We start from the raw sequence: 22330 nt of genomic DNA on the forward strand, positions 1-22330 counted from the left end.
TGTTCCAGTACATTTCGTCTCGCACGTGTGATGGCCAATTCATTCCCTCGAATTGGCCATCATCCCCGTCCCTGGTGACCATCTATCCATTCTGACACGGCGAATCCCAGGTTGTCCCCCACCGTGCCACATCCTGAATACCCCTCTCAGAAATGACAGCAGGTAGCCGCTGCAGACACGGAGAGAGGGGTATTAATACAAAACACGAGAGAAGATACACGAAACTGAATAGCTTGGTTCCCTGTTTTTCCTCTCACAATTGCTACCTGAGAAAATTACATGGTTTACTCACAGCAGTCTGCTGCACACAAGTGGACCATTTTATGTTGGCTATTAGTGGCACCCCCGCCTGGCAGGACCGCTGCCTTTTTTTATGCCGACTGGTGGATTATGGCGCGAGTTTACCGACAAGTCCTCTCTGAAGAAGGTGGCTCGACGCGAAACGTCGCCCATCCCTTCTCTCCAGAGACGCTGTCTTGTCGCGCTTAGCGAGTTATTTAGACCCTCCACCCTGTGTGTCTGTCCTTCTTCACTTTTGGGGGCAGGTGCAGGGACTTCAACCTCCAGAAGACACCGCGCGACCCACCCCCTCCCCTCCCCTCCCTCCACCCGTTCACTCTCCCGCCGAGCGAGCGAGCGAGCTAGCGAGGGCGAGCGCGCGCCGCTGACAGGTCACCTGCTCCACGAGCCCCAGCGGCGCGAGTGCGGTTCAAGCGCTCGCTCGCGATCGGACGGTTGACATCTGGAGCCAGCGCGGCGCGGCGCGGTTCCGTCCCCTCTCACACACACACAGCCCCGCACAACTTCCAGCAGACCCGAGAGACGGAGAGAGGAGTGGTGGAAGTTTTGTTTTAATCCGGTGTCTTCAGGTGATCCCCGCAGCGACTGCGAAGAAATAGCTGAGAATGGGAGCTTCGCGCCCCGGGATCGTGCAGCGGCTTCTGATCCTCATTCTGGGGATGGGGATGCAAGGTGAGGGATGTAGTTATTGCTGCTGTTTTAATGTGGGGTTTATTGTGGTGATGGAGGGAGAAACATCTTCCAACTTTTCTCATGTATCTGGTGTGAACTGAGGTACCGGGTAAAAGTTCAGTTCCCACTCCTCCCCTCCGAGGCTTTTTATTTAATGAACCTGTTTGTATTCCTGTCTTAAGTTAAGCCAATTTATTTCTCCCCGTGGCAGGCGGGGTACTGCTGGCAAGCAGGACTTTTGTTGATGGTACATTGTGTTCTTTACAAACGACATCAGTTCCTCAACCCCCACCAGGCTCGTTTGTAGGTCGATTGGAGGAGAAGGAGGGAGGGAGGGAGGGGCGGGGGTCGCAGGGAAGACAGCGAGAGAAACTTGTTTATCTGGTCCTGCCGGTGGGACACCTGCAAAACGAGCAGATCGAATAGCCATTTGAATACTGTATTAGGAAAATGGTTCAGCACCATTGCAAAGTAATTGCGGTCCGGTTATTGTTTTCATGAGGGACTCATAAAAAAAAGATGTCCCGTTGTCTATATGTCTACATTCTGGTGTCATATTAAGTGAAGCTGTTCTTTGTGTAGGGATTGACTAAAGTAATAACGCTCGCTACCATATGCCAAATTCAAACCGCAGCACCGGGCTTAACTTTCAAATTTTCGCACGTCTTCATATTTTATATTCTTGACCTGAGATTCTTCGGCAGATGGCGAATGCGTTATTTATTTCATCTGTAAAAACGAGTCCCTTGTGTATTTGGCGGCGAGGCGGTGCCGAAGCTTTGACATGTTGCTCAGAGTTTGTTGGCGGGTCAGTGATCAGTGAGCAAGGAATGCAGTGTTACTCCGACAGTTCCTGCCTGCAGCTCCCTGCCCCGTGACACTGACAAGTCGTGTAATCTCCTCCCAGCCCGAACACGGTGGCAAGGTCATGATCCTGATCCCAAACATAACCTGAAGTTTTTCATCTTGGAGAGAGACCGATAAAATGTAACCCAGAACGAGGGAGAAGTGATTTGTCTAATGTCGGAATGGTTAATTGTTCCGAATTTGAACGTCTTCCATTTAAATGTTTTGAAGTTGTGGATTGCGGTTTTTATTTTGTTACTTTTTCATCGTGGGAGTAGTGCAGCCAGGAAGACGAACACCAACCAGTGTGTGGCAGATTGTGAACAGTCTCGAGTCAAGACAAATACACATTTCACACCGGTTGGCAAGAGTAGGAGAGCGTTTGGATAATATCTTTGATCTGGAAGCTAGAAAGAAAATGAGACGTGTTCCCTTCCGAATGTCCTTGTAATATTGATCTAAGTGGAATGAATTTAAATCTGCGCGAGTCTTTCTCAGTCCCCTTAAACTAAACTGATAAGGAGGGCAATAGGAAGGTGTTAGCGGCCGGGTAGCCGAACAATATTGCTTTTAAGCAGACAATGCGCAGAAAGGAACTGCAGATGCTGGTATAAGTTCGAATGAGGTGTGTTTGTTGTTCTTAAATTAATATACAATTTCAAGATACTTGTCACTCAGAAAATTGAATTTGTGTTTGAGTAAAACCATTCACTGCCGACAGTTATATTTTTGAATAGTCCTAGTTATAAAACATTGCCGAGAAATGAAATAACATGGTGAGAACGTTATTAGGGCGGAAAATGTTGGAGCTAAATAACGAGTGATCCAAGATCAATGAAGGGAAACGAGGAATTAACGTTTAATCAGAATGCCCAAGGCATTACATCTAAAATATTACCTAAAATTTATTTTTGGTTATGGCATATTTGCTCTAAGTTCATTCACATCATATGCTTTTTTTGAAATTCGCAATAACAAGGCACTGTTAAGTGCATTAAGTCTAATAGTTCAAATTTCATTTCCTAACAATCTATATATATATATATTGCATCCATTTTGTCAAAAAAGATGCATTTTTCTTTATAGTATGTGTTTTAAGTTGAGGTCAATTTTGCACTGTTAATGCATTGCTGTGAATAAACTGTTTTCCAATCATAGCATCATGCTAAGTATCTTGATTACTCCAATGTTGTGTTTCTGTCTTTTTGCTGGTTTCCAGTATATTGAATTCACTGGAAGATGTATTGGGAGAATAAATAATTATTGTAATTGATGGAATAACAATTAAAATATTTTGTTTTCATTATATTACACCCTGTTACATTGAACCAAAAACAATTAGAACAACCTGTTTTACATTTCTTCTGGTCATGTCCTTAAGGTTATACATGTGTACATCAAAACTTGTCCAATAGGAGATCAGTCACCTCAATGTTAACTCTCTTCCATTACCTAAATGTTTTGAGTGTTTTTCTTATTTCAGATCCCCAGAGTTCATCGTATTTCATTCTATCTTGTACACATATTCTTATCTCAAATCAATTCCTCTGAAAATGCTATATTGAATTAATCTACTGTGGACAATTGTCTAGCCATCTATCAAGAATTTATTTAAGTTCAGCTTTCAGCCTTTCTTGAAAACACACAAGAAGGGATATTTTTTTCTCTCAAAAGAAACCTGTAAGAATTGTATTGGTCATTATCACAAGTTTACAATTGTGTTTGAAATATTCAAATTTGGCTTCAATGGACATGATTAAGTGGAATAGTAGGAAATGGAAAGTAAATGGAGATTGCTGTAAACAAAATAACATAAAATTACCTTACTTAGAGCAATATGTCTGCAGTATGTTTCGTCAGGAAGAGTGTGAAGCGAAAACAAAATATTTTTCCCCAATAGATTTTTCAGGTTGGAATCTTCTTTAGACAAACACTTCATGGATTTGTCATAATTCAATCTCGCTCATAGTATTATGAGACATAGTAAGATTGTCATGATCTGCTAGAACCTACACCACCTAGAAGCAGAACATAGAGCCTCTTAAAACGGTGGCATGTTCTGTAACCTGGCAACCGCAGCAAACGATCAGCATCATGCTCAAGTGCTGGGCCTGGGGATTTGTTAGTGTGATGCAAGTAGACTGTGTTCAGTTCTCAAAATATAGGGATAGCAATATAAATGATAATTACAATAAATTACAGAAAGCAATAATGCATTTGGCTTTCCTTCAGTCTCTGTTAAACTTCCCCTATTCCAATGTGGCTTTCGATTTGGTGTTCATTTGCCCAGTTCAATCATTGTTGCCACTCTGTATTTTGTTGGCACTCAGGTGCTCCAGCCTCAAAACTACAATGCCCATGGCTGTGAAATCTTAACAATTTGTAAACGGAATCTTTAAATGTAGGTTAAATTTGCCGAGATTTTTTACAACTGATTTTGCTAGTATGGATTATAGAGATTTGGATACATTGTCCTCAGTATCGGTATTGGCTAAAGTCAGCCAATATTAGCTTTAATGTTTACACTTGCTCAATGAGGATGAGAGCATATTGGTACAACATCAGTCCAGGAATTGGTGCTGGCAGATTGGGTCAACAACGGCATGAAGGAATGAGGATAGCTGCTAAAACAAGATAGCAGAGCACGATGAGAGCATTTAGCAGTTACATTGCCCTGATTTTGGATGTTGAGCATAAATAGGTGTTGAATGTCTTTTTTCCACTTTGTGAATCTGTACTGTATGTTTTCTAAATACTTCGTACAATATTCAACACAATTATTTAACTCTTACAATTTAATATAGGCATTTTATTTGAAGTGTCTCTTCATTTAAAGAAAACAAACTCTATTGAGAGTTTCTGTTGTCTTTTCACATTCAGGTCGGGACATTCAGTGACAGCTGGATAGATAGTAAGACTGCCAGAGCAAAAATGTGTGTGTTCTGATTGTATCAGAGATATGTTCTGTGATATTCATGGCAGAGAGAAACAAATCAAACCACATATTTTGAATTACCCCCTTCTCAAAGACCACCCATACACAATTTGTGATTTTGCTGAGACTCAATTTGTGTATATCTCCATTTGAGGTGTCAGAGGAACATTTCCATCTTCTCCCATCTCAAACCTGATATCCGATTTAGAATTTTAACCCTTCCTCAAAGCTCAATGTTCAGAGAAATTATTGTCCATATTTCTATATTCATTCCTATCAAATTTCAAAGCTCTGGATTGTTTTCAGACGTATATTATTCCTTGAGGTCACATTTAATATTGTTGTGTATTCTGTATGCTTTCTCAATTGGCTTGGCAACATATACTGCAATCTTCAAACATTTGGGTATGCACAGCTTAATTTATAATTTGGTGCAAAATTTGCTGAGGCCTATAAAGCAGAGAGGGGTGGTGAAAGGTTGAAGTAATGGTGCCATTCACTCCATGTTCTTCTGTCGTCTACAAAAGATCAGGATTGAATATTGGGAGTATACACAAACTTTGTGAATTAAAGCCTCATTTGTTAGATTTAGTAAAACACATACTGAGCCACAAATACCTCACAATATCATAAGCTGCTGCTTTTAAACACATGGGTCTCTCTTGAAGGTCAGTAAAGTCCTCTATCAATGGAAAGTTGAGGCAGCTGGTATGCAGAGCACGTTTATGATGAATTCAATTGAAATTCCCTTAATATTATACAAGTCTTGTGCACTTTGTAATCCTTGTCCTCTCCTGCAAAGTGTCACACCCAGGTTACGAACCATACTCTCTGTGTTAATTCTCCATTAACATTCAACTATTGACATTAATCTGCACCTGTAACCAATCCGTCTGAAGAAGGGTCTCGACACAAAACGTCACCCCGTCCTTCTCTCCAGAGATGCTGCCTGTCCTGCTGAGTTACTCCAGCATTTTGTGTCTACCAATCTGTCTCTGTTCTTCTGAGGTTGGGTAATACCACACTATGCATTTGCTACAATGCCAAGTTTTACATTACGTGCAGAGTATAAAATTGTATTCCCAATGTTCAAGTTCTAATCATGTATACAAACCAGGAAAATAAGTATTAACTGTTGGGGAGCACATTTTATTCATTACTATGGTCTGCCTCTTTCAACCAATTTCTTATCGAAGTTTTAATATTTCGAAGTTTATCGAAACTTTTAATACCAGCTCCTATTCTCTGAATATATATTTCATGACGTACTTTATCTAGGTATGTTGCAAAGCCTACCTGAAGCGTCTTTGAAAATCAGTCGCTGCGGGTGTGCGCGATTTTGGCGCCGTTTAGAGGGGGCGGGTTTAAAACGCGATTTTCTCTAGGCTGTTCAAATCGAAGATGTTCAGCCTAGTTAATTATTAACGAAAAATCGCTGGAAGACCCCGTCGCAAAAGCTATTATTAGGTTTAAAGGCCTCGTATAATAGTTATAGTAGTTTAAAAATCAATCTCTAAACCCGCGACCGCCAGCAACCGCAGAGTCTCATAAAGAAAATAGCAGAAGTTAGGTTGTATATTTTTACATTAAAAAGGGCTTCTAAAGATCCCTTTATACAAAGTTTAATATTGCGAGTAGCTCAATTTGGCCCCATTATATCGCGCAGTATTTTTCTGGGCATTTGGGGCACAAATCTACCGCAATGTGAACGTTCTAAACCAGCGCGTTCCACAGGGACCCACTGGAAAGCTGATTTAAATGGGCATTTATTTACAGCAATTGAACACTGAATTCCTTCCATTTGGTCTATAAATTAATGTAAATGAGATTTTAAAATCATGTTTTATTGTGAATTATTTGTGAATATTATTTGGACATTTAGGCTATTTAAAAATGTTAATAATTTATTAAGAAATGGATAGATGTTTAGATCTAGTAATTGAAGTCTGAAATTAGCTACAATTAGGTAACTAACTAATTATATGCTTTAATTTCAGGTCATCCAAGTAAGATTATTTTATATTTGTTTCAGAATGCTTCAATCTATGATAACTGAAAATTTCATTCAGTTCTCTTAATTTTTAAGAAAGTTATGGGCTTTTGACTGTTCACGATCACAACTTTTTTGTTATGTCCATAGAAAATCAATAGGGAACAAGATGCTCATTTCCGAGTATGAAAATGGCCATAACTTTTTAAATACTTGAGATATGAAAGTGAATTAGGTGTCAAATTAAACTTATTGTTATGCTTTATCTGATGGGATAAATTACAGACTTGATTTTTAAAATCTCAAAATTTTGTAACATTGCTACTTTATCATTAGCTCTTGGAAGCCCATGGTTACAATACCTGCTGCACTCCCTCCCTGTCCAAGTAGCCTGTGTTATGCATGATTAGCCTTAACACATATGTGATGGTAGTAGTATATTAATTTGCGTTTCTCCAAGCAAGAATTAATTCTGTCTTTGACATAGATTTCTGATTATGTTTGCACCACTGATGTTTGTATGATTTTCCTATAGGTATCAGTTTCCATCAGTATTATAGAATAAAGAACAAAAAAGAAGTGCATGCAACCTATGGTGTCCTTGCTGGGTGAAAATAAGTTGCTCGGTCTAATACCAACATTCAGTAGTAAGTCTGCAGTTCTGTAGATTACATCACAAATGCACATCCCTGTATCTTTTAAGTGTTCATGAAGGTTTCTGCTTCTGCCATTCCTTCAGGAAGTGCTTGAGAGACTTCCACTGCTTACGAGGGGAAAATATTTCTCCTCTTTTCCCTTCTAATCTTTTAGAAATTAATTTAAATCTGATTAATTAAATCTGATTAATTAATGAATTAATTAAATCTGATTAATGGTCCCTGATTTTTGATGATCCTTACTATTTACTCATTCCTGGGTTCTGATAATTTAATCCAGAATGTTATTCTTTACTCTTTTGAACAGGAGTGTAACATTTATTGAACATGTCAGACATTTTTTAGATCCCCAAAAGTATCAAGCATATTTATAATTCATGCTACATTTTTTTAACCAACTTCATCATTACAATCTTCACAGAATCCTACTAGACACTTTTTAGATCTCTTCCTCCATTATTTTCAACATCAGTTTGCAAGTTTCTTCAAATTTATCTTTCTTATCTCAAATTTCAATAACATCCTTCAGTCTAAGTTATTTGAACACAACAAATTTGAGTGGCACCAGATCTGAACCCTGCAATATAACTGTACCTATTTCAGCTGCATAGGAAGGAACTGCAGATGCTGGTTTGCACCAAACATGTTAGAGGTGTATAAAATCATGAGAGGAATAGATCAGGTAGACACAGTGTCTCTTGCCCAGATTGGGGGAATTGAGAACCTGAGGACACGGGTTTAAGGTGAAGGGGTAAAGATTTAATAGGAATCGGAAGGGTAATTTTTCCATACAAAGGGACTGGTGGATGTATGGAACAAGTTACCAGAGGGGGTAGTTGAGGAAGGGTCTATCGCATGGTTTAAGAAACAATTGGACAGGTACATGGATAGAACAGGTTTAGTGGAATACTGGCCAAATGCAGGCAGGTGGGACTGTGTAGATGGGACATTTGGGCCATTATGGGCAAGTTGGGACAAAGTGCCTGTTTCCACGCTCTATGACTCTGACTTTATGATAGACACAATTTGCTGGAGTAACCTGGCCAGGGTCAGACAGCATCTCTGGAGAGATTCCAGGGCGGAATCTCATAAGCCTCCATCGGGGTGGCACGGTGGCATAGTGGTAGAGCCTTGCAGCGTCAGAGAGCCGGATTGGAATCTGACTATGGGTGCTTGTCTGTAAGGAGTTTGTACGTTCTTCCCATGTCCTGCGTGGGTTTTCTTGGAGATCTTCGGTTTCCTCCCACACTCCAACGACTTGCAGGGCTGTAGGTTAATTGACTTGGGATCAATGTAAAATTGTCCCTAGTATGTAGGATAGTGTAAGTGTACGGGGATCACTGGTCAATGTGGACTAAGTGGGCCGAAGGCCCTATTTCTGCGCTTATCTCCCAGTTGCTAAACACTTTAATTCCCATTCCCATACTTACCTTTCTGTCCTAGGCCTCCTCCATTGTCAGAGTGAGATGGTGGGTGGTGGGTGCCTGGAACATGCAACCAGGTGTGGTGTTGGAGGAATAATAGGGGTGTTTAAGGGGCTTTCAGATAGGCATATGGATATGCAGGAAGCAGAGGGATATGGATCATGTGCGGACGATGAGTTTAGTTTATAGAGTCATAGAGTGATACAGTGTGGAAACAGGTCCTATGGCCCAACTTGTCCAACATGTTCCAGCTACACTAGTCCTACCGGCCTGCGTTTGGTCCATATCCCTCCAAACTTGTCCTATCCATGTACCTGTCGAACTGTTTCTTCAACGTTGGATCGTCCCAGCCTCAACTAGCTCCTCTGGCAGCTTGTTCAATACACCCACCATCCTTTGTGTGAAAAGGTTACTCCTCAGATTCCTATTAAATCTTTTCCCCTTCACCTTGAACCTATGTCCTCTGGTCCTCGATTCCCCTATTCTGGGCAAAATATTCTGTGCATCTACCCGATTTATTCCTCTCATGATTTTCAATGGTTCAATCATCCTTTATTGTCATGTGTACCGAGGTACAGTGACATTTGATTTACCACACAGTCATACCAAATAAGCAAGATACAAAACTACATAAAGATTAAACATAAACAGCCACCACAGCGGCATGTGCAAATCCCCAGGGCACACAGCATAAGCGGAGACCCTCAGCCATTGGTTTAATGTCGAGCCACACACACCCTCCTTTACCGTGATGTGACCAGAGTTGTACCGACTGCTGTCACTCTCTCTGCAGTCCCTGTCCGCACGAACGGTCAGGAAGCCATCCACGCTCGCAACAGACTCCAGGATGTGCTCATGGCGAGATGTCCCCACAAACACCAAGATCACTGCACTCACAGCAATCCCTCCGAGTCCCCACCAGCGCAGGCAGCACATCCATCTTGTTTTTTCGGCGACCTCGCATTCCCCACTGTGATGGAAGGCAAATAACTTTTACCTTCTTCCTCCTTTTCTCCCGCGGTCGGGGCGATCTAAATATCCGCAGTCGAGGCGATTGAAGCCTCTGCAACAGGGCGATCAAGGCTCCCACGATCGGGGTGGTTGAAACTCCCAAAGTCGATCCCAAACAAAGGGACTGTCGGCTCCACGATGTTAAGGCCGCAGTGCGGACAAAGATACGACACAGAGAAAGTTGCATCTCCGTGGAGGGAAGAGATAAAAAATGTTTCCCCAACCCTCCAGCCCCCACATAATACAAAACTAAAGATATACTAAAACATACAAATGAAACAGACTAAAAACAACAAAAGAAGAAAGGGACGAGATCGGCTGTTGGCGAGGCTGTCACTTATGGCGCCACCCGGTGGTTAGTTATACACTATTTGACATTATGTTTGGTACGGACATTGTGGGCTGAAGAGTCTGTTCCATTGCATGTTGTATCACGTATTCCTCTTTAATCATCTCAGCTTGCTTTCGCTAATTATAATTTTCTTGATGTAAAATACCTTCAATGTTTTTTAAGTTTTACCTCATGCCGTTGACATTTCTTTTCCACCTCTTAACTTGCATTTTCCTAATCCCTGTATTTTTTCATTATCATTTCATACCTTCAAGGCTATCTGGTTCAATTTTAATCACTTTTGGTTCTCCCTGTTCTTTAATGGTATTTTCAAACGATGAGTTGTCTTCGCTGTTCCTAGTGCTCTCCAACCCATGTTGACCCTATTACTTCTATAGGATATCATCTGACAGCGTCGAAACTGGCCCTTCAGCCCAAAATGCCCACAGCGGCCAAATGTCCCAGCTACACTAGTCCCACCTGCCTGCATTTGTTCATATCCCTCTGAACTTGTCCTAACCATTTATCTGTCCTATCCACGTACCATCTCCTACCAAAGTTACCCCTACGATTCCAAACAAGTCTTTTCCTCTTCATCTTAAACCCCATTCTGGTCCTCGGTTCCCCTACTCTGGAAAAAAGAGACTCTGTGTGTCTATGCCTCTCATGATTTTATACACCTCTATAAGTTCACCCCTCATCCTCCTGCGCTCCAAGGAAAAGAGTTCCAGCCTGCTCAACCTCTCCCTGTAGTTCAGACTCTCACGACCTGGCAACACCCTCGTAAATCTTCTCTGTACCCTTTCCAGCTTGACAACATATTTTCTATAACATGGTGCCCAGAACTGATCACAATACTCTAAATGCGACCACACCAACGTCTTGTATAACTGCAACATGACCTCCTAACCTGTACACTCAATACTCTGACTGACAAAGGCCAATGTGCCAAAAGCCTTTTTGACCACCCTATCTACCTGCGATCCACATTCAAGGAACTATGTACCAGCACTCCTAGATCCCTCTGCTCTTTAACACTCCCCACTCACTGTGTTTGGTCTGCCCATATTAGACTTCCCAAAATGCAACACCTCACACTTCTCTGTATTAAATTCTATCAACCATTCCTCAGTCCACCTGGCCAACCAATCAAGATCCTGCTGCAATTTTTCACAACCATCTTCATTATCAGCAATACCAACCACTTTAGTATAATTTGCAAACTTGCTAATCTTGCCATGTATGTTCTCATCCAATTCATTCATATAGATGACAAACTGTAACAGGCCCAGCAGCGAACCGTGAGGCACACCAATAGTCACATGCCACCAGTCCTTGCATCATCATCCTCTGCTTCCTTCCATGAAGCTAATTTTCTATCCATTCAGCTATCTCTCCTTGGATCCCATGCGATCTAACCAATAACACAACACACCCTCCTCTTTTACTCTCACCTCTGTCTATCCTGAAGCACCTGTACCCTGAAACATTGAGCTGCCAGTCCTGCCCCTCTCTTAACCAGGTTTCAGTAATGGCTACAATGTCCCAGTCGCATTTACCTATCGCTGCCCTAAGCTCATCTGCCTTATTCATCAGGCCCCTTGCATTAAAATACGAGATGTTTAAACCAACCATCCTTCCTCGCTCTCCGCCTTTCTCCTGCCTATTTTGTCGTCTATACTTTCTCTCATCACCCTCCATATCAACTTCTAACCTCTCACTTGCCTCTGTCCTGTGTGAGATCCCACCCCTTGCCAATCTAGTTTAAACCCACCCGTGTAGCTGTGAACCTGCCCTCCAGGATGTTGGTACCCCTCTAGTTCAGGTGCAACCTGGACCCTTTGTACAGGTCACTCATGACCAGGAGGAGATCCCAATGGTCTAGAACCTGAATCCCTGCCCCCTGCATCTACTCCTCAACCACACGTTCATCTCTCCTGTCTTCCTGTTCATACTCTCACTAGCACGTGGCACTGGAAGCAATCCAGATATCACTTCCCTGGAGGTCCTACTTTTCAGCCTTTTACCTAACCCTATATTCATAATGCAGAACCTCCTTTCTTTTCTTACCTATATCATTTGTGCCAACATGCACGATGACTTTCGGCTGCTCACCTTCCCCTTTGAGGATGGTCATGCAACTCTTTCGAGACATCGCGGACCCTGGCGTCGGGGAGGCAGTACAACGTGTTGAACAAAAAACTCTAAACCAAGGTTTAGTACAACTTAATCTTTATTAACACTCGAGTACTTAAGCATGCATGCAAACCATTGACTTCTACTAACTTCTCATTTACTTTATTATTCCAATTTATCGCTTCTTAAACTAAATCACAAAACTCATGACTTGGATTCAGATATTACCCTTATGAATGAATTGGCCAGATTCACACTGTTGGTACAGAGTAGTTTCAAACTCTGGTCCCTCCGTTTTGTGATGGTTGTTCCCAGGTTGACGCTGCTGATGTCTCAGAGTGCCATTTTATACCACTTTTCCTTCCATCTTCTAACGGAAGCCTTTGTTCTAACCCAAGGTTCTCACTACTCTGATCAATCATTTCAAGTTGTCTCTCCTCCAAAGGCTGAATAAGCAAAATGCATTTTTCTTCCTTAACAGGCCAGAGAGTTCTTAATTATGTTACTTGTTCATCTTACTCGTTTTATAATTATTTTACAAAATGTCCGTTCCAGACACCTTACCCTCTCATGGCCATACTATATAGCCATGACATTATTATCTTCAGCTATGCTCCCACTAGATGTCAATCACGTGACTGTTTTCACTGTGCTTATTTGTTCTCCTGGTCGCAGCATTTCTCATTGTTGCTCTCGGGCTAGTAGCATGCTCCCAAAGCCTGTCGGGATACTTGTCATCAAATCTCTGGCTATACTCACCTCAACTATTTTGTTATTCAGCTCTAGTATGTGTCCTAATTTAATTGGACTATTTATATTGAACTTCCCCCTTATTTTTTGTTTAGACCTTTAATTTTACTTATTGTGAATACTTCTCTTGAAAGGGCATGCCTATATTTAACTTGGGGTTACGAATCAATATAATCAAATTTTCTTGCAATATGTTTTTTTCTAGCTAAAGAGAGTTCTTTATTAATGTTAGGAATTCCATTCCCATTTCTCCATTTACTTTCCCAGTCAATTCATCAATGGATAACTTTCTGAGGTGCAACTTTCATAATTGTTCAACTTCTGTCAAGTTATACTTCACCCTCGTTAGACCTCATTTGGACTACGCAGTTGCAGCATGGGACCCATACACAAATAAAAACATTTCTTCCATCGAACGTGTCCAAAGACAGGTAGCTCGATTTGTTACTAACACCTATGAGAGAGAAGCGAGTGTCACCAAACTTCTGAATTATCTGGGGTGGAACCCTCTCCAAGACAGACGTGAAGCTCTCCGTTTGACCTGTTTTTACAAAATGTTAAATGGTCAGCTCGACATAGACAACAAGACCTACACAAAACCCAAACCAATTAGGAGCAGTGAAGGGCACTCGATCCAATTTGTGATCCCAGCTACAAAGACAGATGTATACAGCAATTCGTTCTTCCCCCGCACAATTAAAGCATGGAATAATCTCCACCCAACTATAGTTACCCAACCAGATACAACTAAATTTAAAGTAGCTCTTTCTTCCCAATAACCCTTTCTGGCTTAAGCCCTCCCTTCACCACCTCCAGTTTAAATTCCATTTGGAATATTTTGGAGGACCAAGAAACCAAGAACCAAGAAGAACTAAAATTTCTCAAGGCAATTTTATTATTCTTACTCGTCTTTCTAATCTGACTGCATGTTTCCTCTCGTATTTCCTTCCCACAGTTTGATAATCAGTGATATATCCCTACTTATGTGTAAGTGCTTTTTAAAATAATTGAACCCAAATTAGAACTATTGCCTCTACCTTCAACTTGCCTACACCAACTATGCTCACAGCATGCTGTCAGTGTTGATTCTTCCCACTCCCCCCCCCCCGCCCACACACCCTTCCCCCCGCCCACACAACCCTCCCACCTGCCCACACACCCCTCCCCCTCCCACACATGAAGAGGATGGGTAGGGAGTGCTGGGGGATATGGGGAAATGAGCTGAGCTTGCGCAGTTAGGGCCTATGGGTGAGTGGTAGAATATTGCGTCAGGGGAACGGGTTGCATTGGGGAAAGGGTGAGTGGTGGAATATTACGTTGGGGAATGGGTTGCATTGGGGGACCAGGCCTCCCGTGTGACAAGGCCTGGTCCCACTTAGTCTAGTATCCTCTAAATATACCATATCCTATCAGGCTAATTTTTCCATTCTTAGCCAGTTCACTGCCATGTTTCTGTTAAAATGTAACTATTGCAATGAGACCTTCCAGTAAAACAATTGCTCCCAGTTTTCCTGATTAATTTCCCAAATGTTCATGATACAGTACATGCATATTAGCAATTTTTGCTTTTATTGTTAAAACTGCCCTATTTTTTTACTCAAGTCTTAGATTTGTCCTTGCTAAATAATTTGTGAATATAACCCTATGTTTCTCAAACCAGCTGCTTCTGGATTATTCTATCGTTTGTGTTTGTCCCCTTTCCAGTTTGAGTTCCCCTTTTAATGTTTACCTGATACTGTACAAGTATCACTTTGAGATATACTGTAGCCCATCCATATGGAATAGCTTTCACCTTTGTGTATGAACTAACACCATTCATTGATTTTCATAAATTTTTCTGAGCTTTGCTGTTTTCATATTTATGCCAAGGGATACAAGCTCATTTAACCCTAAATTGAATCATTTTACATCTATAATTTTCCTACTCGTATCCTTCGATCTCACGGTTTCCCTTTCTTCCCACATTGCAATTTTTTTTCTGGTCATTGGCTTCAGTCACTCAGCCACTGTGCGGGTAGATTGCAAACATTATTTCAAGGAGCGTGCAGTACAAAACAAATTATCCTTTGTGGAGGTAAAAGGAACGGCAGATGCTGGAATCTAGAGTAAAACACAAAGTACTGGCGTAACTCAGTGGGTCAGACAGCAGAAGAGTCCCGACTGAAACATCACTTATCCATGTCTTCCTGAGATGCCGCCTGACCCGCTGAGTTACTAGCGCTTCGTATTTTTCTCAAGTTATTCATTGCAACTGGATCTGAATCATCATTTGTACTTCACATGATCATGCGTCCACTTTCTAATCCATGTTGCATATCCTTCTGTTCCTTATTTAAGCTAGGATTTACTTGCCTTGGAGTCAGTACAGAGAAGAATCACTAGATTCATTCATTTTATGAAGAGGGCATCTCGGGGAAAGAATGAGGAGATTGGGCTAAAGAATGTTAAGCTATCTTATTGAATCATGTAAGATCATGATGGTGCTTAATGAACTAGATATCATAAGGATGTTCCCTCTATTGGGGGAGATCTCAAACTCGAGGCTGTATCCTCAGGATAAGGGGGTATCCACAAAAGATTGAGCTGGAAGGAATTCTTTATTCTAAGGCTTGATTTTTCAAATTCTTTATTTCTGTTGAGGCTGAATCATTTATGCACGCAACACTAGGATGGATGAATTGACAGAGTTTATGGGTAAGGAGACTTTAACCTGTGTCTGCAGTTTGATTTGTTTATGTCTCTGTACCACTAGATCTATCCTTCTCGTTTCCTACCAGGATCTCAATATCCTAACCTGTAGCTTTAATTTTCCTCCAAAATGTCTTGTCATGCTCATCCATATTAACATTCATTTTCCAATCATTCATTTTGCAGACTTTTTAATATTTTGTATTTTAACACATTTTTTTATTTGCTTTGTTTCCCAGTTTGGAAGTTGCCAACAAACCTTGAAACTGTTTTTCCCTTTTGGAAGCTAGAGTTTAAAATGCCAGTTTGAGAGGGTAAAGGGTCTTTTCTAACTCCACTAACTCCATGTGGCCAGTCATCTTACCTTGTTCAATGCCTGCTTCAATTTGTATTCTTACACTCTCAAGCTGTTAATGATCCATCTCACTCTCTGATCTGTTAAATTACTTATCTTCTTTGTTCAGGACTTGAACAATGAACCGATATTTTTCACAGACATACGTGCCCAAGGTAATACCTCTTGTCGATATCTCCAGGAACTTGCAGGAATGCTACAGTATTCCTCTTGTAAACTGCCTGTTTCTGTTTAAATTAATTTGATATAATATCAACTAGTCAACCTGGCAGTTTCATTGCCTGCTGGCAATTTCCCCACTCAGCATTTTTGGAAGTCCTTGCTTGCTCTTGTTTCCAATTTACTGTTATCAGCTCATTCTCTGATGTGCTTGAAATTTTTTTCAGCTGAAGCACTGTTAAATTCTTCACAAATAAATATCACCTTAATGGTTTTAAAGACACAAAATTAAACAAAAAATAAAAATGTTTTAGTTCTCCAAGAACTTGGCCAGAACTTTGATCTCTAGATATCGACTGACATCCAGATGCACACATGCCAAGCTTTTGGTGGTCCAAGTATAAACCTATTTATTTTGCGGTTTCTCCTAATTTTGTCCCATTATTGCAAGTGAACCCGCATTTACCTCTTAAACTTCCTTTTTTCCTTAAAAAGGGAAAACCTAACTCTTTGAATTTTAATGTGCCGAATGTTCATTTTTATTGTGCAGATCCATTGGGTCTGCTCCCCCAAACCAATGTTCCACCACTCGCCCGTTTCCCACCACACAACCTGTTCCCCAACGCAAAATTTCAACACTCACCCATAGCCCCAAACTGCGCAGGCGCGGCTCATTACCCCTCATCCACAGCATTCCCTCATTCCCTCCCCCTCCTCTTCATCCTCCTTCTTTCCCCTCTCCAATCCCTCCTCACCTCTTCCTCCCTCTCCTTTCCTCTACCCTCAGTCACTCCCTCCCTCCCTCCATAACTCATCTCCTATCCCTCAATCCCCCACCTCCCCACTTCTCACCTCCCCCATCACCCCCACTATCCCTCCTGACCTCCCCCACTGCCCTCCTCACCCGCCCACTCCCTACCTCCCCCACTCCCCCCTCCTCTCCCTCTACCCCCCTCCTCCCCCACTTTTCATCACCTCCCCTACTTTCCCCCCTCTCCCTCCCTCTCCCTCCCTACCCCCTCCTCTCCCTCAATCTACCCACCCTTCCTCCTCACCTCCCCAGGATCTTTCCTCTGTCCTCTTCCTCTTCCCCTCCCCCAATCCCTCCCTCATCTCTCCCTCCCTCTTCTATCCCCTACCCTCAGTCACTCCCTCTGTCCCTCCATAATTCCTCTCCCCATTCTACCCCCCTCCTATCCCTCTATCCCCCACCTCCCCCACTATCCCTCCTCACATCCCCCACTGCCTGCCTCTACCTCTATTCCCCTCTCCCTGCCTCCCCCACTCCCCCCTCCTCTCCCTTTATTCCCTCTCGTCCCCCACCAGTTATGAGACAGGAAAAAAATGAAAAAAGAGGAAGAGATAAATTTCCCCACGGATCCGCGGATTTTGAAATTCGGCAAGGCCCCACTGCTGCCGCGAGGCCCCACCGCCACTGCGAGGCCCCACCGCCGCCGCAGCCCCATTGTCTCGAGGTCTCATCGCCGCGGTCTCAATGCTTCCTGGTTCGCTGCGTAGAACCCCGGCCGGTGCCCCGCGGGTAGAAGCCCGGGTCGGACGAAGCGGCCGATGGCGACCGCGGCAGGGCACCACGGAGGCCGTGAAGTGGGCTCGACCACTCGGCACCACGTAGGCGTGAAGTGGGGCGTCGACAGCGGTGAAGCCTCGTGACGATGGGGCCATGGCGACGGCGAAGCAGAGAAATCTCATGCCTGCCCAATCTCCTTCCTCACCTCCCCCACTTTCCCATTCCCCCTCCCTACCCCCTCCTCTCCCTCAATCCCCCCCACACTCCCTCCTCACCTCCCCAGGATCTCGAAGTTGCAGCCGTCGGCCTCAGAGCCAGCCTCACGCCCAGGCCCCGCAGACGCAGCCCCACCGGTTCTCCACCCGGTGGAGTGTTAGTGATGCTCACTCCGCTCCTTCAGCTTTATATTCTCATCGCTGGGCGAGGCAGGCGCTGCTGGTGACTGCTCCCCCAATGCAATATTCCACCACTTGCCCATTCCCCCGACGCAACCCTTTCCCCAACGCAATATTCCACCACCCGCGCATAGCCCCCAACTGCGCAGGCGTGGCTCATTTCCCCTCATCCCCAGCACTCCCTCCCCCTCCTCTTCACCCTCCCTCTTCTTTCCCCTCTCCTCCTCCCCTCCCCAATCCCTCCCTCACCTCTCCCTCCTTCTCCTTTCCTCTACCCTCAGTCCCTCCCTCCCTCCCTCCCTCCCTCCTTCCCTCCCTCCCTCCCTCCCTCCCTCCCTCCCTCCCTCCCTCCCTCCCTCCCTCCCTCCCTCCCTCCCTCCCTCCCTCCCTCCCTCCTCTCTCCTCCCTACCCCCTCCTATCCCTCTACTCCCACTCCTCACCTCCCCTATCCCCCCACTATCACTCCTGACCTCCCCCACAGCCCTTCTCTCCCTCTATTCCCCATTCCCTACCTCCCCCACTCCCCCCTCCTCTCCATCTATTCCACCTCCTCCCCCACTCTCCCTCCTCACCTCCCCCCTTTCCCCCCTCTCCCTCCCTACCCCCTCTCCCTCAATCCCCCTACTCTCCCTCCTCACCTCCTCAGGATATTTTCCCTCTGCTCCACCCCTCCCCAAATCCCTCCATCACCCCTCCTTCCCCTTTCCCTTACCCTCCTTTCCCCTACCCTCCATAAAAAGCAGCATTTGCACTTCCTTCCTCTACAGGTCATTCATTGGTAGCTGTGGTTTAGATCTCGTTGACTTGATGATTAGACCAGTTTGCAGTGTGTGTGTGTGTGTGTGTGTGTGTGTGTGTGTGTGTGTGTGTGTGTGTGTGTGTGTGTGTGTGTGTGTGTGTGTGTGTGTGTGTGTGTGTGTGTGTCTCTGTGTGTGTGTGTGTGTCTGTGTGTGTGTGTGTGTGTGTCTCTGTGTGTGTCTCTGTGTGTGTGTGTGTGTGTGTGTGTGTGTGTGTGTGTGTGTGTGTGTGTGTTTGTGTGTGTGTGTGTTCTGTCGCTCGGCCCGTCACTGCCCAGCCACCTACCTGCAGGCCTGCTCGCTGCCGCGACCAGGCTGGACCGCATGGGGGGGAGGGGTTGGAGTCGGTGTTTGCCATACACCCTGATGGAGAAGATCTCCTCCCAGAGGGCCGTGAGGGTGAGTTACTGCGGTGGCGGCGGCTGAGGAGACGGACGGTCGCAGCCATTCACCTGGGGGACGGGTAGACGGGACCGCCACTGCAGGGGAGAGGGGTGAGTGAGGGAGAGAGAGACGGGGCCAGGGCATCCACAGAAACCCCCCCCCCCCCAAGGCCGCCACCGGTGGTGGGGGAAACGGTAGACAAGTTACTGTGAGGAGGGGAGAGAGCAGTTTGTGAGTGAGGCGGTAGAGGCCGCAGTGGAGGAAAGAGCATCCCCTTCCCGCCTGTGGCGTTGACTGACAGGAGTGGAGACCAATCTGCGTGGCGCTGACTGACAGGAGAAGAGACCAATCTGCGCATGCGCGGTTTATAAGATTTTTAAATCCTAATAACTTTTAAAATATTCAGTCGAAACAAAACATGTTGTACTTGCAGCACAGGAGAATGTTGAGTAAGGAGGCGAAAAATCATAGCGGTATCATGTGCCTTTTTTATTGCAAATAGAAAAACCATGCAAACCGGAAGAGCACAAGATCAGAGTTTTAGTTACGTATAGATATAGACGTAAATGCTCTCCAAATAATTTGTATTAGGTCCACATTAATTCATCACTTGTGAAACAAATGGGACATCCTCCTATATAGAGTTGCTATAAAAATGTAGAGATACAGCATGGAAATGGGTCCTTTAGTCCATGATGATCATTGATCACCCATTTGCACTAGTTCGATGTTATCCCACTTTCTCATCCACTTGCTACGCATAGGGACAATTTACAGAGGCCAATTAACCTACAAACCAGCAGATCTTTCCAATGTGGGAGGAAACTCACGCAGTCACAGGGAGAACATGCAAACTCCACACAGACAGCATCCAAGATCAGGATTGAACCTAGGTTTCCGGCCTGGGAGGCAACGGCTCTACCAACTGTGCCACTTGCAATAGTTTGCCTTTGGACATTTTCTTACCTTCTGATTTTTGAGAACCATCCACATTCTCTCCTGAACTCTTGGTCCTTGCCTGACTCAACTTTTTCCCCTCCTCGCATCTGTCACCAACCTTTAACCTCACCATTCACCCTGCATTTAATTTTGCAGCCCCATCATTTGTTTGCCTCACTAAGTTGATTTCAGGGCCTCAGTTATAATACTTAATGCTTGTATTTACGGTTCTTCTCCTCTCCGATCCAGTCATGGCTACAAATATAATTATTACCTTGGTTTTCTTTACTTGCTCTGTGCTGGTGTAGCATTTGAAGAAAAAGCCTTGGATAAGGTTGATTCGGTAGCATCGCACAAATATGGGATTGACACGCTGCTGAATTTCCAAGCAGTGCATCCAGAAACTCTGCAATCATTGGCCTACCATGCAGTGGCCATTGAATGCATCACCCATTGACCATGAAAATGCTTGATAATTCCGAATCTTCCAAGTAATAAATAAGTCTAGATATCTAAAAATGAATTTAAGGGCAGGCTCGGCGATCGCTTTGACCAACACCTCCGCTCAGTTCTTACTAACCAACCTGATCTCCCGGTTGCTCGGCACTTCAACTCCCCATCCCATTCCCAATCTGACCTCTCTGTCCTGGGCCTCTGCCAGTGTGAGGCTCAGCGAAAATTGGAGGAACAGCACCTCATAGTTCGCTTAGGTAGTTTACACTCCAGCGGTATAAACATTGACTTCTCTAATTTTAGATAGCCCTTGCTATCTCCCTCCTTCCCCTCCCCCTTCCCAGCTCTCCCACAAAGTCTACTGTCTCCGTCTCTTCCTTTCTCCCCCCCCCCCGACATCAGTCTGACGTAGGGTCTCGACCCGAAATGTCGCCTATTTCTTCTCTCCATAGATGCTGCCTCACCCGCTGAATTTCTCCAGCATTTTTTGTCTACCTTCACCATAGAACTAGTTAATTACAATTGTTATTAAGTTCTTTCTTGGTAAATTAACAATGTGTGTATGTGTGTGGGTTTTATTTTGCATGGGGACATATGAACGATTTAGTTTTTTTAGTATTTGGAATGAACTGAGTAAATAATCTGAACATTAAAGTGACCTTTTTGGCATGATTTTTGCACAATGTTCACTGATACCCACCGGAAATAACATGTACATAACAGATATTACATTGAATATATGAGGATTGAATAGATAATTTTATAAGCTGCATACATTTCTGGACGAGCCCTGGGAGGGCTGTAGGATAATTTAAATGAAGTGAATATGGCCAAGCATTACAAATGTATTCGTATGATCAGTATGATTGCTTTAGACCTTTGGTTTGGTGAGCAATACTTGAATATTCCTAATTATGTGTTGTGTAAAACCTTTAATGTAGCCCGTAAGGAAGCTGAATGATCATAAGCCCAAGGTTACTAATTCAATAATGACATCACAGCAATTAAATATTAACTGCTTAGAAAGTACACTAATTCTGCTGATAAATAATGTATGATCACTTTATATATTGTGTATGTGTTCTTTCTGTTGTAGAAATAATCACCTCTAGTTTTCTGATTTATCATTACTTAAGATTATTTGGTTTGTGGACCCAAACAATTTCAATCACAATCACAATAATACTTTTGCCAAGACAGTCATACAAATAAAAAGCAACTGAACACACAAAATATATTTTAACATAAACATCCACCACAGTGACTCCTCCACATTCCTCACTGTGATACAAGGCGAAAAAAAGTTCAAATCTGTTGCCTTCATTGCTCTCCCGTGGTTGGGGGCCTCAAGCCCTCCGTTGACGGGACGATGTTGACTTCCGTAGCCGGCGGCGTTTTGGCCCTCCGAATCGGGGTGATCAGCTCCTGCATTGGGGGTTGTCAGCTCCCCCGCGCTGGTGATTGAACTAAATGCAAGAAAAAGCTGACGGACGAACTCTGTGGGTCGAGCAGCACATGTGGGGGGAAAAAAAGTGTCAAAGTTTCAGGTCGAGACCTTGTATTCTCTGGACACTAAAATA

General features: G+C 43.7%; 1 protein-coding gene across 1 annotated transcript in view; it reads left to right on the plus strand.

Annotated features, from left to right (window-relative positions):
• The first annotated feature begins 615 nt into the window (after window positions 1–615).
• Window positions 616–22330, plus strand: part of alcam (activated leukocyte cell adhesion molecule) — a 229750-nt gene continuing 208035 nt past the window's right edge. The window contains exon 1 of the mRNA XM_033033365.1: window positions 616–972. Within this exon, the coding sequence (XP_032889256.1) occupies window positions 906–972 (67 nt within the window). The 5' untranslated portion in view covers window positions 616–905. The remainder of the gene's footprint in view (window positions 973–22330) is intronic.

The sequence above is a fragment of the Amblyraja radiata genome, chromosome 14 (assembly GCF_010909765.2).
Source record: "Amblyraja radiata isolate CabotCenter1 chromosome 14, sAmbRad1.1.pri, whole genome shotgun sequence".
In the NCBI taxonomy this organism is placed as follows: Eukaryota; Metazoa; Chordata; class Chondrichthyes; order Rajiformes; family Rajidae; genus Amblyraja; species Amblyraja radiata.